This window comes from Littorina saxatilis, linkage group LG2, assembly GCF_037325665.1.
Source record: "Littorina saxatilis isolate snail1 linkage group LG2, US_GU_Lsax_2.0, whole genome shotgun sequence".
Taxonomy (NCBI): Eukaryota; Metazoa; Mollusca; class Gastropoda; order Littorinimorpha; family Littorinidae; genus Littorina; species Littorina saxatilis.
Window position 1 is genome coordinate 86,808,442 of NC_090246.1, and position 16,097 is coordinate 86,824,538.

General features: G+C 41.0%; 1 protein-coding gene across 1 annotated transcript in view; it reads right to left on the reverse strand.

Annotated features, from left to right (window-relative positions):
- Window positions 1-16,097, reverse strand: part of LOC138960437 (uncharacterized) — a 220,068-nt gene that overhangs the window by 26,978 nt on the left and 176,993 nt on the right. Inside the window, exons 74-82 of the mRNA XM_070332349.1 lie at window positions 15,541-15,612; window positions 13,800-13,862; window positions 13,084-13,286; window positions 11,934-12,134; window positions 8,589-8,748; window positions 6,625-6,717; window positions 6,227-6,383; window positions 5,325-5,488; window positions 3,522-3,767 (exon numbers count right to left, since the gene is read on the reverse strand). Of these exons, the coding sequence (XP_070188450.1) occupies window positions 3,522-3,767; window positions 5,325-5,488; window positions 6,227-6,383; window positions 6,625-6,717; window positions 8,589-8,748; window positions 11,934-12,134; window positions 13,084-13,286; window positions 13,800-13,862; window positions 15,541-15,612 (1,359 nt within the window). The remainder of the gene's footprint in view (window positions 1-3,521; window positions 3,768-5,324; window positions 5,489-6,226; window positions 6,384-6,624; window positions 6,718-8,588; window positions 8,749-11,933; window positions 12,135-13,083; window positions 13,287-13,799; window positions 13,863-15,540; window positions 15,613-16,097) is intronic.

Genomic DNA, 16,097 nt, shown 5'->3' on the forward strand with positions numbered 1-16,097 from the left:
TTTGTGTTTCAACATTCAGGCTACTAATTTCATAGGATGAGGAGAGGCATGCAAAATAACGACTGAAGGTACAAAAGGACAGCAAATGGTTAAGGAAAAGGAAAACTACTTGTTACCATTTTCGGGTGTGACAGGGTGAACTATGACCAGTAAATATGAGTAAAGCTAATGGACAAAAAATGTCATTGTCCAGTTAATAATGGTTGTTCATGTTGCTGATCGATTTGTGTTTTGTGTCAATTCATTATTCTTTAAACTATAAATGCTGGGATGCACCTGTGTCCATCTTAGAACAGCTGCAAGCAATTATCACTGTCCAGTTAGCTGAAGCAAGTTCACTACAGTGGACAGTCCATTTGTGTCAGAGGCAAGCCCGGGAAGTCTGCAGGTGGTGTTATGCAATGTGGCGCCTGCCTAACTGCATCTCATCTCTCGGGGAGTTAGTAAATGTCAAGTGGGTGTGATTTCCTTTGATTGGGGTAAACCAGATAAGTCTGCCAGCTAGCTTAGTGGAAGGTTGTTGTTTATCCCCGAGTACGCTAGTACTAGGGCTCAGCAGACTTTAATTGTCTGTCTGTGTGTGTGTGTGTGTCTCGACTTAACAGCTTATTGCTGGGAAACTACTGGGCGCAGCTCGTTCAAAAGTTGATACACTAACTTGATAATAGGTCCGATTGATCGTATTAAAACTTCATAATGTTACCTGGGACCTAAATGCGAAATAAACCACAAAAAAACGACTTGGCGGTGGGAGGAATTCGCGGTGCCAGCCAGGCAGTCTCATAGAACGGTGCAAGGTCTCGGCCAACCAAGACTATGGCATACTCATAGCAAAGCCGCCGAATGGTACCGTAAACCAAGAATAGTGACGTCGTCACGGTCGAAAGTCTTTGATGTCAATGCCTCCCTGTAGTCTTTTTCTCTCGTGCGGTGTGTGTGGGTGTGTGTTCATTTTGTGCGAATGTGTTAGTGTTACTGTTTGTGTGTGTGTGTGTGTGTGTGTGTGTGTGTGTGTGTGTGTGTGTTTGTGTGTGTGTGTGTGTGCGTGCATGAGTGTACTCGTGTGTGTGTGTGTGTGTGTGTGTGTGTGTGTGTGTGTAAGAAAGAAAGAGAGAGAGGGAGGGAGTGAGGGAGAGAGGGAGAGAGAGAGAGAGTGTGTGTGTGTGTGTGTGTGTGAATGTCTGAAGAGTACTCGGGTCCAGCGCGAGCGTTTTTTATTACACCTCCTTCCCCCCCCCCCCCCCCACTCTCCTTGTCTTTTCAACCAATAAAACGTGGTAGGCCTATCTGCTTGGATTTGATGTGGTTACTAAGATTTTGATTGGATTTTTTTGAATGCTCTCTACTTTCCTAGGTAGCTAAATTTGGATTGAGTTTGTACATGCTAGAGCACGAGAGAACCTTGCCAGACGCAAGACACAGGACACAGGAGAGAGTGGACGTGCGTTGGAGTGAGCTCGACAGAATAACAACATGTAGTTCACTGTGTATTGTTATGGCTGTGGCCACTGGGTTTTGGTCGGGCTGGTGAAGTGGAGGAGGGAACTTAGAGACAGGGATAAAGAACGCCATGCGAGTATTTTGTGTTGCCATTTTCTCATCTTTTGTGGACTAAATTGAGAGACAGACTTGTATGACTTCAATCAATCAATCAATCAATATGAGGCTTATATCGCGCGTATTCTGTGGGTACAGTTCTAAGCGCAGGGATTTATTTAATTTTTGTAATTTTTATGCAATTTATATCGCGCACATATTCAAGGCGCAGGGATTTATTTATGCCGTGTGAGATATACAAGTCTGTCAAGTCTCTCCATCTGTGGACAATAGCAGCAGAAACTACTATCATAGCGATCTTTATTCTTGTTTCTATCCATCTCCTCCAATTTGCCGACCCACCGAAGTCGGATGGCTATAACCACAACAATACAAAGGGCACAAAGAAAACACATACACTACATTGGGGTGTGCATGTTAAAGATCCCACGATTGACAAAAGGGTCTTTCCTGACAAAATTGTATAGGCATAGATAAAAACGTCCACCAAAATACCCGTGTGACTTGGAATAATAGGCCGTGAAAAGTAGGATATGCGTCGAAATGGCTGCGATCTGCTGGCCGATGTGAATGCGTGATGTATTGTGTAAAAAAATTCCATCTCACACGGCATAAATAAATCCCTGCGCCTTGAATATGTGCGCGATATAAATTGCATTAAAAAATAAAATTAAAAAATAAAAATTCCTGCGCTTAGAACTGTACCCACAGAATACGCTCGATAAAAGCCTCATATTGATTGATTGATTGGAAAATAGCATAGGCACTGTCAGGTCTATTTTTAGTACTCATTTGCATAATCTCTCATACTGCTTTTCAATTCATCATTTCTGGAGTTAAATTCTCAAATGATGGTTGAATCATAGATTGAATTAAAAGAGAAACAAGTAACTAGTAAGTTTGTTCCACATTCTAATTTTTAAAAGGACTCGATCATGTATCTAACTCAAAATAAAACTTGTCAGAGATCATGCAGATATCTGAAACGGGGAAGGTCACTGAAGCCATGGAAGTGGGCTATTTTAAAGGATTCTCTGACCTACATATTCAAGCAGTCGATCACTACAACGTGTACTACACTTACTGTGTCTGTGTCTCTTTGATTCAGATGACATGCCTGAGTATGTGTGTTAATCGTCACTTGCATCTTGTAAGGTAATTGGACAGTTGTCAAGATCACAGCATTGACATGAATTTCAGGTACAATTTGGTTTGTACACACCTACATTTTGATAAATCCCGTACACAATACGGGAAAACTGTATGCGATGAACATCTCTAACACATGCTTGAGGAAATAAGCTGCAAAGAGGAACAGTCTTCCCAAGAGACTGAACAGATGTAACAAGCTTTCCATCATTTGTTTGCATTTTCAGTTTTCAAATAATAAAATGAAGAAGGAAAACAAAGGAAAGTGGAAGCTTTATGTTTTTTACAACATACTATAAAGCATTTTGCACACACTTATGTTCATTAGGGACTGTGACATTTTCGTTCTACCACGGAAGCAGAATTAGGTAAGATAAAGGTAAGATAAAACAGAAGTTGAAGGTACATTTCAAACAGGTCAACGCAGATGATTTACATTCATTCACTCATTGAGAAACACTCTTGAGTTGGGCCTTTAGACTCTGCGAATGTGTGACCAGATTCATTTACTCAAATGCAAAGAGGACTGCATGTTAAGAACTATTTACACAAGTATAATCTCCGTTTCACAATGGCAAGAAAACGAAACAACGTACTCACACACAGAACTATTCAAGATGGTGAACAGAATATTGTCCACTACTTTAAAATCTAAAATACTGTCCCTTAGAGCAAATAGATAATAGCTACTTTAAAATGTATCCATAAGAGCATGAATTTAAGTCTAAGTTGTCGTACTCCTATAATGCATATTTGATTTCATGACATTGTAAATCCCCTTTCATCCACTTCAAGCAAAACAAATCCTCTCTTACCTGAGCAGAGGGGCGCCACGATTTGGTCCGATAAGCGGCCCAAAGCTTCAAAGTCGTCCACGTAGATCAGGTTCTCGGCGATGGGGGGAGAGGTCAGTCCCACCAGCTCGGCGTTGCTGGTCAGCCCAACAGCCACAGTGATGATAGAGGTGCCTGACCGCTTGATACGGTTTGCTTCGGGCAGTGTCTCGATGGGGTTGATGTTGGACTCACCGTCAGTCACGATTACAACCAGGTTGGGCACATCTGAAGGGATAGAAACAAACAAGTAGTGACAATACAGCAAAATACACTGGAAAAACGATAAAATGGGGACCCAGAGTTCAGGCACACCTGCAGTGATAGAAACAAACAAGTAGTGACAATACAGCAAAATACACTGGAAAAACGATAAAATGGGGACCCAGAGTTCAGACAACAAGATGTCAGAGATCTGGCAGTCAGTCACGATTACAACTGGGTTTGGCACATCTGCAGTGATAGAAACACTTAGTCAGGGGTAAATTACACCAATACAGGTGACCTTTCTTCCTGAATGTCCTTTCTTTTGCAACCAGGAGGCGCATTCAAAACTGTTAGTGTTAGACTACTTATCATACAACAAGCGCCTCAGGGTTTGATAGCTACCAGTGTTGAATGGAACCATAAATACTTACATGGGAGTGAAATACAAGGTGTCTGTAAAAGAATATGGAAGGTCGTATCCGGTATCTGTAATAATCTTCCCTGGTTGACACGCTTGTTTATCAGGCATACATTAATGGTACATTGAGCACAACTACTAACATTCAGCATCCCTTTTAACCTTCCATCACCTACTACATGTCCCCAATGCAAATGAATGTATTGGCAGGGGTGGAGCAGTTAAGCCAGAGGGGGGGGGGGGGGGGGGTGGGGGGTGTAGTTACAACCTGGGGTACAGCTGAAGAGTTTTAGCTATTTTATGAACAATTTATGGCTTATCCTTGATTTTAAACATGATCAACTGGTGTCAGCAGCCCCTCATTATTTCTTTTAAAGTTAGTATTAAATTACTTTTTTATGACAGCCCGGGGGGGGGGGGGGGGGGGGGGGGTCCGGAACCCCTGTACCCCCCCCCCCCTGATTGGTCACATGAGAGAGGACTGTAGCAAGCAAGTGTCAAAGACACAATTACATCTACTGGCTCTGTCTGCACACTCAGGTGGCAGAGACCGGATTATTTTGCAGACATGTAAATGGTTCTTTCTGCACAAATACTTAAAGGCATATGTACGCGCTCCCGTGTTTACAAAGTGTAGTTTGCCCACAATCGATGTCAAACGCACCATAAGACCATATAATGACGATATGTCACCATGCGCGGACCATAATACATGCATTACAGCTTGTTCTAGCCTCTGAAAAAGTGAGGATGTCAACAAAGCCGCGGTGTTAGCTCCCTTGCATCAACGTTACATGTGTTGCCAAATCTATAAATAGGACCATCTAGATCAAAATAAAAATTCAAATATCTCAACATTTAAGGGCTCCTAGACCACAATATTTTGCAGGGAACTTAATTTAGTCTGTCTCCAGCTCTGGGTAAAGCAATTAGCGTGTATATTCATCAGCTTTCTATGCCTTTAAGTTGCGCCATCGTTTTAATCCTTCAATCACTAGCTTGTTCCCAATGCCAATGTATAGGACACCTTACCTGGACTGCCGCGCACAAATACCAAATGCATACAAAGTCACTACTGTCTCTTGTCACCGTTAACTGGAGTGCAGACTTCAGTCACACTCGGACTGCTTCATGCAAATACCGAAGACACAAAGACTTACTGGCTCTGTCTCCATTTACTGGGGTAAAGACATCAGTCCTGGCACGGCGTAAGGCGTCCGCTGTGTTAGTGAATCCGTAGACGTAAGGTACTCGTCGGATGGCATCAATAATCTCCTGCTTTGTGCTGTATGTGTTCAGGAAGAATTCCACTGTGGCGGAATCACTGTGGATTGAAATCAAATCAACAAAGTAAAGTAAACTCTCTTGTGAAGTAGATGGCGCTTATCACTGCATACAGAACATTTACCAATTTGGGCAACAAGTAGGAAAAGGTTACAGCAACAACAACAAAAACCACCCACATTTTGAAAGGTTTGTTCTTTAATGCTTGTCAAATGATGTGTACCTAGACAACAAAACAGCTAACCAGCAAATCATCTGGCCCCACCAACCAAGAAAAGCAGGTGACAAAATATAACAAGAAGCAAACATTTCAACTCAGAATGAACCAAACATTCAATCAATCAATCAATGAGGCTTATATCGCGCATATTCCGTGGGTACAGTTCTAGGCGCTCAGCAGTGATGCCGTGTGAGATGAAATTTTATACGGCCAGTAATTGCAGCCATTTCGGCGCATATTTACCTTTCACGGCCTATTATTCCAAGTCACACGGGTATAGGTAGACAATTATTAACTGTGCCAAAGCAATTTTGCCAGGAAAGACCCTTTTGTCAATCGTGGGATCTTTAACGTGCACACCCAATGTAGTGTACACGGGGGGGGAGTTCGGACACCGAAGAGAGTCTGCACACAAAGTTGACTCTGAAATAAATTTCCGCCGAACCTGGGATCGAACTCACGCTGACAGCGGCCAACTGAATACAAATCCAGCGCGCTACCAACTGAGCTATATCCCCGCCCCATCCTTGACAAAAACGAGAGCAAGCAACCACAGACCTGAATGTGACCACTGAGACTCTGAAGAAGCCGTTGTCAATCTCCAGATCACTGATGGCAGAGATGGTGAAGTTTAGCACCCTGTCAAAATTGATCTCTCCCAAGCTGCCCGACATGTCCAGGATGAATGCCACGTCACCCGAAGACTCACACGTTCCTGAACAATGCAAGTATCATACGTCCATGTCACGTAAAAGCAAGTGTATGCTACTCGTATTTGTGGAAAATTGAACCCTTAGCATCTTAAAAATACCAGCGTTGCGACCAGTTCAACCAGGAGATAAAGCAATAAGACTTTAAAAAATATGTTTACAAACCAGTCAAGACATAAAATATCAAGACGATAAATTGTAGGAAATCTCCACCTCACTTATCATAAAGTATTCATCCAACTATACCTGTGTAGGGTGTGGTAGGTCGCCTGGGTCTTGGTGTTGTTGTGGTAGTAGTGGTAGTTGTCGTGGTTGTGCTCTTGGTGAACGGTGGAGGTGCTAGGAACAGGAAAATACACATTTTATCGACTTAATTGTTAGCTTTTCTCTTTTGAAGCTTGCATTTTTCAGCCCAATTTATCATTAGGGATGATGTTCCCCTGTGCCCCTGCTGTCTTAACACAATCATACCATTACTACTCTCATAAATAAAAACAGACAGATAGATTGCTAACGTTTCAAAATCCAGAATACAAAAAAATAGGGAAAGTAAGTCATTAGAACGTTTACATTTTTGTCAAAACTTTAACTTTCCAAAATCTTTCCTTCCTTGTTTTGGGGTTCTTTACTAGTACTCTCAATTGAACAAAAGAGGATCACTGTAGAATTACAAAATTGTAGCTGATACAGCCAAACTACTGTTTTAAGACCGCAACAAATCTAAAATATAAGGTCTTCTAAAGGAGCGAGTCACATAATAGAGGTGAATTTAGAGACCTTATAAAGAGAAAAACTTGATTAATTAGAAACGAGTCGCGTAAGGCGAAAATACAACATTTAGTCAAGTAGCTGTCGAACTCACAGAATGAAACTGAACGCAATGCCATTTTTCAGCAAGACCGTATACTCGTAGCATCGTCAGTCCACCGCTCATGGCAAAGGCAGTGAAATTGACAAGAAGAGCGGGGTAGTAGTTGCGCTAAGAAGGATAGCACGCTTTTCTGTACCTCTCTTTGTTTTAACTTTCTGAGCGTGTTTTTAATCCAAACATATCATATCTATATGTTTTTGGAATCAGGAACCGACAAGGAATAAGATGAAAGTGTTTTTAAATTGATTTCGACAATTTAATTTTGATAATAATTTTTATATATTTAATTTTCAGAGCTTGTTTTTAATCCAAATATAACATATTTATATGTTTTTGGAATCAGCAAATGATGGAGAATAAGATGAACGTAAATTTGGATCGTTTTAGAAAAAAATAATTTTTTTTACAATTTTCAGATTTTTAATGACCAAAGTCATTAATTAATTTTTAAGCCATCAAGCTGAAATGCAATACCGAAGTCTGGGCTTCGTCGAAGACTACTTGACCAAAATTTCAACCAATTTGGTTGAAAAATGAGAGCGTGACAGTGCCGCCTCAACTTTCACGAAAAGCCGGATATGACGTCATCAAAGACATTAATCCAAAAAATGAAAAAAACGTTCGGGGATATCATACCCAGGAACTCTCATGTCAAATTTCATAAAGATCGGTCCAGTAGTTTGGTCTGAATCGCTCTACACGCACGCACACACGCACACACGCACACACATACACCACGACCCTCGTTTCGATTCCCCCTCGATGTTAAAACATTTAGTCAAAACTTGACTAAATGTAAAAAACCACAGTAAACACCAAGTTCCAAAGACTTTCGGGCCACGCCCTTCTTCAGTGAAATGAATGTAAGCAAACAATGACGTAAAATTCTTGATTAAAAAAGAAATAAATCGTCATGTAAAACGTCACAGCCAAACGTCATAAGTTTCGTTCTCTCTCTCTCTCTCTCTCTCTCTCTCTCTCTCTCTCTCTCTCTCTCTCTCTCTCTATTTCGTTATCTTAAAGAGAAAAACTTGGGGACAAGGTCTTAAAACAGGGGTTTCACTGTACTTACTGGAGTCCCAAAGAAAGAAAACTGAAGCTAGCATTTTTTTCATTATCGGCTAACTTTGACAAATATTTTTAATATCCGCTGAGACTCAGTGTGCAACCTACTACTAATATGACTCTCACCTTTATGAAACATCTTTTCCTTTTTTTTGCAAACTGAGAAAGAAGAGTCATCAAACCCCCATTCCATTTTGAATTCTTCATGAAGTCTTTTAAGTTATATACCTCCATTGTCAGAGTATTCCAGCCGGAAGACCCTGACAGTTCTCACCTCTCTGCATCTTGTAGCGGAAGATACCAGGAACCTCATCGAGCTCACGCTCAGAGTTGATGAGGATCTGGAAGTCGTCCAGGGGCTTGGAAGACATTTCGTCCAGCTCCTCTGTGTCTCTGAGGTTGATTCCCACTGTGTAGATGTCTGCACCAAGATCCTGTGAAGATGAAAAAAAGATGGCAATAGAAGCATTGTCGCTAGGCTTTCTTCTTAATAAACTAACTCATCAGAGAAACTGCCACGTTTATATCATGTCCCTCAGCTTGATGACAAGCACGTCCTCTCAAAATATCAATTCCTTGCAACAAACGTCTTGTTGCTGAACACTTCACTGTAAACCAATCAATTTAGTGAAGTTGTCAAATCTCGTTTATCTCAAGGTGATGACAAGCGTGTTATGTCTGCATGATAGTCCTGCAATGGTAAAAGCTCTACAATACAAGTGTTCTTTTATTCTATGTGTATTGAAAACTCTTAACAGTACACCAATCTATCAAGGATGCTGTCATGTGAATTTCCTGACTCTCATGTTATGTTAATTGATGCTCACTGTGCAGATGTCTGCATCAAGTTCGACCACAGATAAAAAGCCATGACAAGGCAATATGTTTTGTTACTGAAAACCCCTTAAAATAAACCAACCCACTAAGAAACAAATCATGACTATCTCGTGTCTTCAAGGTTGATGCAATTTGTGTAGATGTCTGCCCCAAGGTCTTGTGAAAATAAGAATTCATGCCAATGGAGATTTTGTTGCTGAAAACTATGAGGCAGCTCCACAGGTCTATCACCTGTCTCTCACACTGACGAAGACTGTGTAGTTAGTTGCAGACCTGTTTACCCCTAAAACATTTGTAACCGAGTGCCGAAACACAACGATCACCTCGGGAAGCGAAGTGCAATCAAACAGGTTTGAAAATATTAGGGCTAATTTCTTAGCCCTATAATAACTGTTATGCAAACCCGAAGGTTTCCATGAACATACAGACAATCGGAAACCACCAAACCCCATCACAAACAGAACTCTACAAATCACAGGTGTTGACTTTTAAAGGCCAGCAACCCGGGTGCAGAGTCCGTTGTAAAAGGAGCGGTAGCCTCCCCTGTCACAATCGCCCCCGTTTGAAATGAACTTCGTCCCGAAGTTCCGAACCGGGAGACCACTGTCCATCCCAAGTTCGCAGAATGGGAACAGCACGAAAATGTTCAGTGGTCATATTATGCCATTACCTGAACAAATCATGCCGAGTCCCATCCTGCTCGCAGCGCCAGATGTGATAGGGTGGAGTGGAAGGGGGAAAATAGGCCAGGAAGCATAAATGAGACGCCAAGACAGAGGTTGCGATAACGTGACTTTTACTTAACGTACACCAGAAGCAAACACCAGAAAGTAGACACCAGAAAGCAGTGTAGATTCTCCTCAGTGAGCACACGTAAAAGAAACACAAAACCTGCTGCTGACGATAGTCGCGAAACACAAGAGCACAGGTCTCGGAATTCAGTTACAACCACACGTCGACCGACACATATGAGCAGCACACAGCTCAGTATTACAAATCGCGTTCTCTCCTCTAGTCTAACTGGTCAGTCTTTTAAAGGCTGGCCACTTCCGATACCCTGTGGCGATAAGCCAATAGGAATCGCTACCCGGTGTCAGACAACGGGGGGTGTCGTCTTAAGATTGCCTGCCAAATGAAAGGGATCGTTAAAGAGGCAGAAATCGTTACAGAGGTGTCACACACCGGAAATATTACGCACACCGGATAAGGCTCATTATATTACAACCAGTTACAAAGAAGGGGGAGAGGGGTAAGAGACTAAAACCTCCAAGCCATGACCTGGCATCTTCTATAATGTTTCCTGTCAAAAGAAATGACACCCACTTGACAATACGCCGTCCAACGATACCCAGACAGTCTGGCGGCACATTACATAACGACCACCTAAATCTGGGATAAGAGGTTAGAAAGGAATCCGGTCAAGAGTCTACCCTACGATAGTAAACACACAATAATCCTAGCGGGAGACACAACTTGGGTCAGGGGAAGATAATAGACAGGGGAGGCAACTGAGTCGGGCAGGAGATAATTACACAAAAAGACTGGATACGCCACTTGACTACACATTGCATGTGTATTTTCTGGGAGCAAAATGAGGCAAATGTGTAGTTTTGTAATTGAATGTGTAGAATTTCTCGTCGACCTATCACAACAACAAGAACAATGATTGCTACTTTTTACCACATGTATTGATTGACTGACGGAAAAATGGGAATTGCAGACAGTGCAATGAGCATGATGTTTTCCTTTCCGCGAAGAGACAAGGCATGGGTAGTCCTGATGATATTTTGGCAGAAAGACTTGGTTCGGCGCATTGCTCGTCTTTTTCTTTTTGGTCGGTGGCCTTTCGGAGTCATTTTCTTCACAGTTCTCATCTTCACTTTCGTGTGCTCTGCGTTCAGCCATTGTGTCGAAACGCCCGCATGGTTTGGCAGTAACGCTTTCAGTTGTGCCCGGCATTTGCTTGGAGAAGCCTATTCGGCATTAACAAGCTACAACGCAACGCCCGTGGGCGCTTTACGCGCTGCACGCAGCAAACGACTGCTGGCCGAAAACAAGGATTGGAAAATGGATCGGTCAAGGGAGATGAAGAAAATTACGGATTGTGATATGCGTAGCCGAAACAATACCGTTTGCGTGCAGGGACGGGGCGGTGTGAGAGCACAACGGGACAAGGAACAGATGTAAAGACAAAAAAAAAACCAAAAAAAAAAAAAAAAAAAAAAATTTTTAAATACCGTTTGCGTAGAAAACGACAGACTTGCGTAGTTGCGTAGTATATTATTCAAATTCGTACTTTACTACGCTCAATGTGTAGTGTAAACAGGTCTGTAGTTGCACCCAATCCATAAGAAGATAAGATAGAGGTTTCGTTGCTGAACACTCTCTATCCCTTGAAGACGTCGATGGTTCACGAAAAACAAATATTTTGAAAGGAACCGACAACCAGCGTTATCCTACAGCAAACTGACCAAACTCAAAGGCAATGAATGGGGCGTTTAGTTTTAAAAAAAAAGCCAACAAAAGCAAACAAACAAAAAAACAAATCACACAAACACATGCAAAACCCAAAGCAATCTCGTATCTCTCTTAGAATAACAATTGATAAAGAGATCCTTATACAAAAAAGTCCCCCGAAATCAGCGTATGCTGCCTGAATGGCGGGGTAAAAACGGTCATACACGTAAAAACCCACTCATGCAAAAACATCAGTAAACGTGGGAATTTCAGCTCATGAACGAAGAAGAAGATATGTACAAAAAGTTTGCCCCTGACTATGTACCTTCAGTCTTCTGGCAGCATCCAGCGTCCTGTCGGACCTTACGCTCTTCTCATTGCCAGTAAGCAGCACAATGTTGTTCCTGGCCCTTGGTCTATCGCCGTTACGGGATGTGTGCATCGTGTTCCTCACGTAGTCAAACGCACGTGCTGTGTCAACGTTGCGGCGTCTGTTCTTGCGGAACCCGTCCACTCCTGCTATCACCTGGGCAAATATAGTGAAATAGTCATTAGAAACGAAGTTCCTGGGCACATTCTGAAACAAAATAACGTACAGCAATATAAAACGACAATATACAAATAACATTAAAAAAAACATAACATGGGCATACATGAAGACGCACTAACCTGGACAAATAACAACAAAAAAATAATATGGGCAAATACTCAACAAAATAAAATGAGCAACTACAAAACAGAATAAGAAGAACAACTACAAAACAAATAACCTCGACAACTTAACTGCAAAACAAAATAACAAAGGCAACTGCAAAACAAATTAACAAGGACAACCACAAAGCAAAATAACAAGGAAATTAAAACTACAAAACAAAACCAAAAACTATATTACAAAATAACAACGACAAGTACAAAATAAAATAACAACGACAATTACAAAACAACATAACATCCACAAGTACAGACAAAAAACAATCTTGGCAAATATAGTTCTAAACAAGATGACATGGACTAATACAGAAATTAATGCCTGAAACATTAAGACACCTTTTTTCTCTTACCTAGATTGGCTCAATGACAAAACAAATTTCCTTGTACAGTATAGGGACACAACAATTGTCCTTATATACCTAGGGGGACACTAACATTGAGTCTTGAATCTTGAGTCTTGAAAGTAGCTTCTAATGGAACCATTCTTTTCGGACAAAGTGGGTTTGAGCATGGACAAATATCATTGTAATAATGTGATTATTTGTTACAAACTCAAAAAGCTTACACTTCTTTGAAGTAGCTTGTTGCAGGATTAAAATATCATTTTTGTTTTTATCTCCCTTCAGAGGGATATTTACTGTGTCTAAGAACTGTACTTTTTAAACGCAGTATAATGGATAAAAAAAAAAGCGTGGAGAGCATGGATTCCTGTGGTTTGCGCTATATAAGCTGTCATTATTATTATTATTGAAACATTGACAAACCTGATCCGCGAAGTTGTGTTTGTTGAGGTGGAACTGGAGGTTGGGACTGCTGTCGAAGGTGATGGCTCCTACCCGGTACTCTCCATTGTCCACATCCACTTCGCTGACAAAGCGCTTGACAAAGTTCTTCATCCACCCGAAGATCTGGTCGTTGACTGTGCCATCCAGCATGAAGATCAGGTCTGTCCCTGTCTCGCTGAACACTGAAACAAAAAGGTGTTCAAAGACATAAGACATATAAGATTGTATTACCACCACATGCAATACACAGGAATGTTGCTTGGCTTGAGTACATTCTAACATTCAAACACAACAAAGTACAGAGTGCTCACAAAATTGCTCACACACAAACTCAAACACACACACGTACACGCACGCACACATACACATGCACGCACTCACACACACACACAGAGTGATGTACACAGGAAGTATGCCTGTGTAACAGAACACTAAAGCAGTGAAGTATTCAATTTGTAAAACAATGAAGTATGCAATTTGTTTACACTGTATTCAGAAATCGTATTCAGTTTATTCATCAACAAAGATAAAATGAACTTGTAATGTGTTTCCCCCCCAGAAACGTTTGCTCTAGTACATGACTTTAAAAACTCATTGCGTCACAATATTTAAAAATACCGTTTTGTGTGTATAATAGTGTTGAAAAAGTGTTGATGTGTTAAGTAACTTCAACTTAACCGGCCCAACGTTCTCACCTGGTCGGCGTGTTGTTGTCGTTGGTCTGGGCGTTGTGGTTGTGGTGGTAGTTGTTCTGCGTGCTAGGGAAGAACAATTGCACAAGATACAACATTAGAACATATTAACAAGTTAAACATCAATTCGTCCACCAATTAACGATAACACTTTAGTCATATAAAGATACACAAGTGTATTAATGGTATGAAGACCAAAATGAAATGAGTGAAATGTTAAGCACATCAACACATAAAAGGTTAATATTACTGCCAATGTGACCAAAACATGAAACGTTTAACAGGCACACACAAAATTAGAATCTTGTAACAGGCATTCAATAATTGAGGAATGTGTCCCTTTCGTTAGATTTGTTAACAATGTTGAGAGTATAAGGGAACACAACTTTTGATGTTGTTGTTGTTGGTTAGTATGAAACTGTAATTTACTTTGTTGGTTAGAATTTCAACATTGAAAATTTAGTACGTGTTTTGTATTATTAGGAAAATATGTTTAATGTAAATAATGATACTTGATCATCTCAGCTCATAGCAGAAAAGAAGAAAACAACAAAAGAGTAACCGCAAATGGTGTACGCAAGTATAGTCTTGTAAAAAGAAGGGTAGTAAAATGAAACTACCAGGAAAAACTATCAAGATAGTAAATATATAAAACTACAACCGAAAAATGACAAGGTACGGAAACTGAAGTTGTAAATGATGAAAACATCAAAACCAAACAAACAAACTAACAAAATGCAAGCAAAACTATTCAAAGGAAAGAAAGCAAATAATGACACTGAAAAAGCAAATCTTATTCAAAGATAAATAAGAATCATGAATGCATGCTTTTTTCTCTCCGAATTTGCCGATTTTGTGTACATACAAACAGCATGCCATTACCCACAAGTTCCAGTGCTTTGTGATCTTACCAAGAAAACTGGCCAGACGTCGTTAAGTGTCTGTTGCAATGAAACTGTCCGATCTTTACACAATCAAAATGTGTGCCAGCATGCGTGTCAATTATATTATCAGTGCTTGAGATCATGCAGGGGAAGGTTTGCAATCGTCCTTATCAAAACCTGCTTCTCTGCTCTACACAATGCCCTCCCTCTCTCCCCAAACAAAAGCAAATACAAACAAAAAACCCTCCCTTCCCCTCTAAGAAAAAGCAGGTCACGAACAACACACAGAGATGCTGCAGACTGGAGAGGGTGATTGCAACAGAAGATGACGAATTCATTTCGAAGACATAAAGCTCCCTACGGCTTTTGCTCTACAATGGCATCTGCGATGTTGGACCCCTCAAATGACTGTACACCTTCCAATAAAGGACATATCTCTTTTCCTTTACTTATTATCTAGACCTGTCACGAGATGTCACCCGCAATGTAAGGACACTTTGGGCTTGTTCCAGGGGGCTTTTTGTTTGTTTGTTTGCTTAACGCCCAGCCGACCACGAAGGGCCATATCAGGGCGGTTTGTTCCAGGGGGCGTCCTTTTATTGCAGGTACCACCGTATTATGCAGAGCTATGTCCTTTCATCGCAGGTACCACCGTATTATGCAGAGCTATGTCCTTTCATCGCAGGTACCACCGTATTATGCAGAGCTATGTCCTTTCATCGCAGGTACCATTGTATCATGCCTAGCACCGGCGCTTCACGGAGGTTCACTATGGTTCTGTGGAACTAAAGGTCTCTGTGCCGGAGTGAAGTAATAGGGAGTGCTGTACAAATGCAAAAGTTATCAAAATAAACCCAGACTTGTTCGCCTAGTGGTTGTTCTTCTGGTTGTGGTTGGTGTGGTGGTTCGACGGGTGGTGGTAGTTGTTGGTGCTGCAATATTTGTCACTTTAATCATTTCTTATACTGCTTTAAATGCTACTATTTTTTTCTAATACTAAACTATAACGCGAGTCGAACACACTTTAAGATCAAAGCGCAAACATAGCACTTAGGCGATGTTTTTCTTCTTTCTTCTTCTTTATGTAATACTGCCTTCTTAACAACTAACACATTTTAATATCTTTGAAATCTGTGCTTTCTTTTTTCCTCTATCAAATCTGTGCCTTCTGTGCTTCGTTTTGTCCACAATTAAAAGGTTATACAAACTTACCTTTCTTGTTTTTGACTGCTGCATGGTTTCTGAAACTTTAGTCCAGAAAGGACACTAGCATACTTTCACTGTGAAACTAGTAGTTCCTACACAGCACCAAGAACAACCAAACAGTTTAGCTATTTTGAGCAGAAACTGCTGCAGGTGTAAGGCTACTTTTCCCAGAAAGAAAAGAAACAATGCCATATTGTAAGAAAACGAAGAA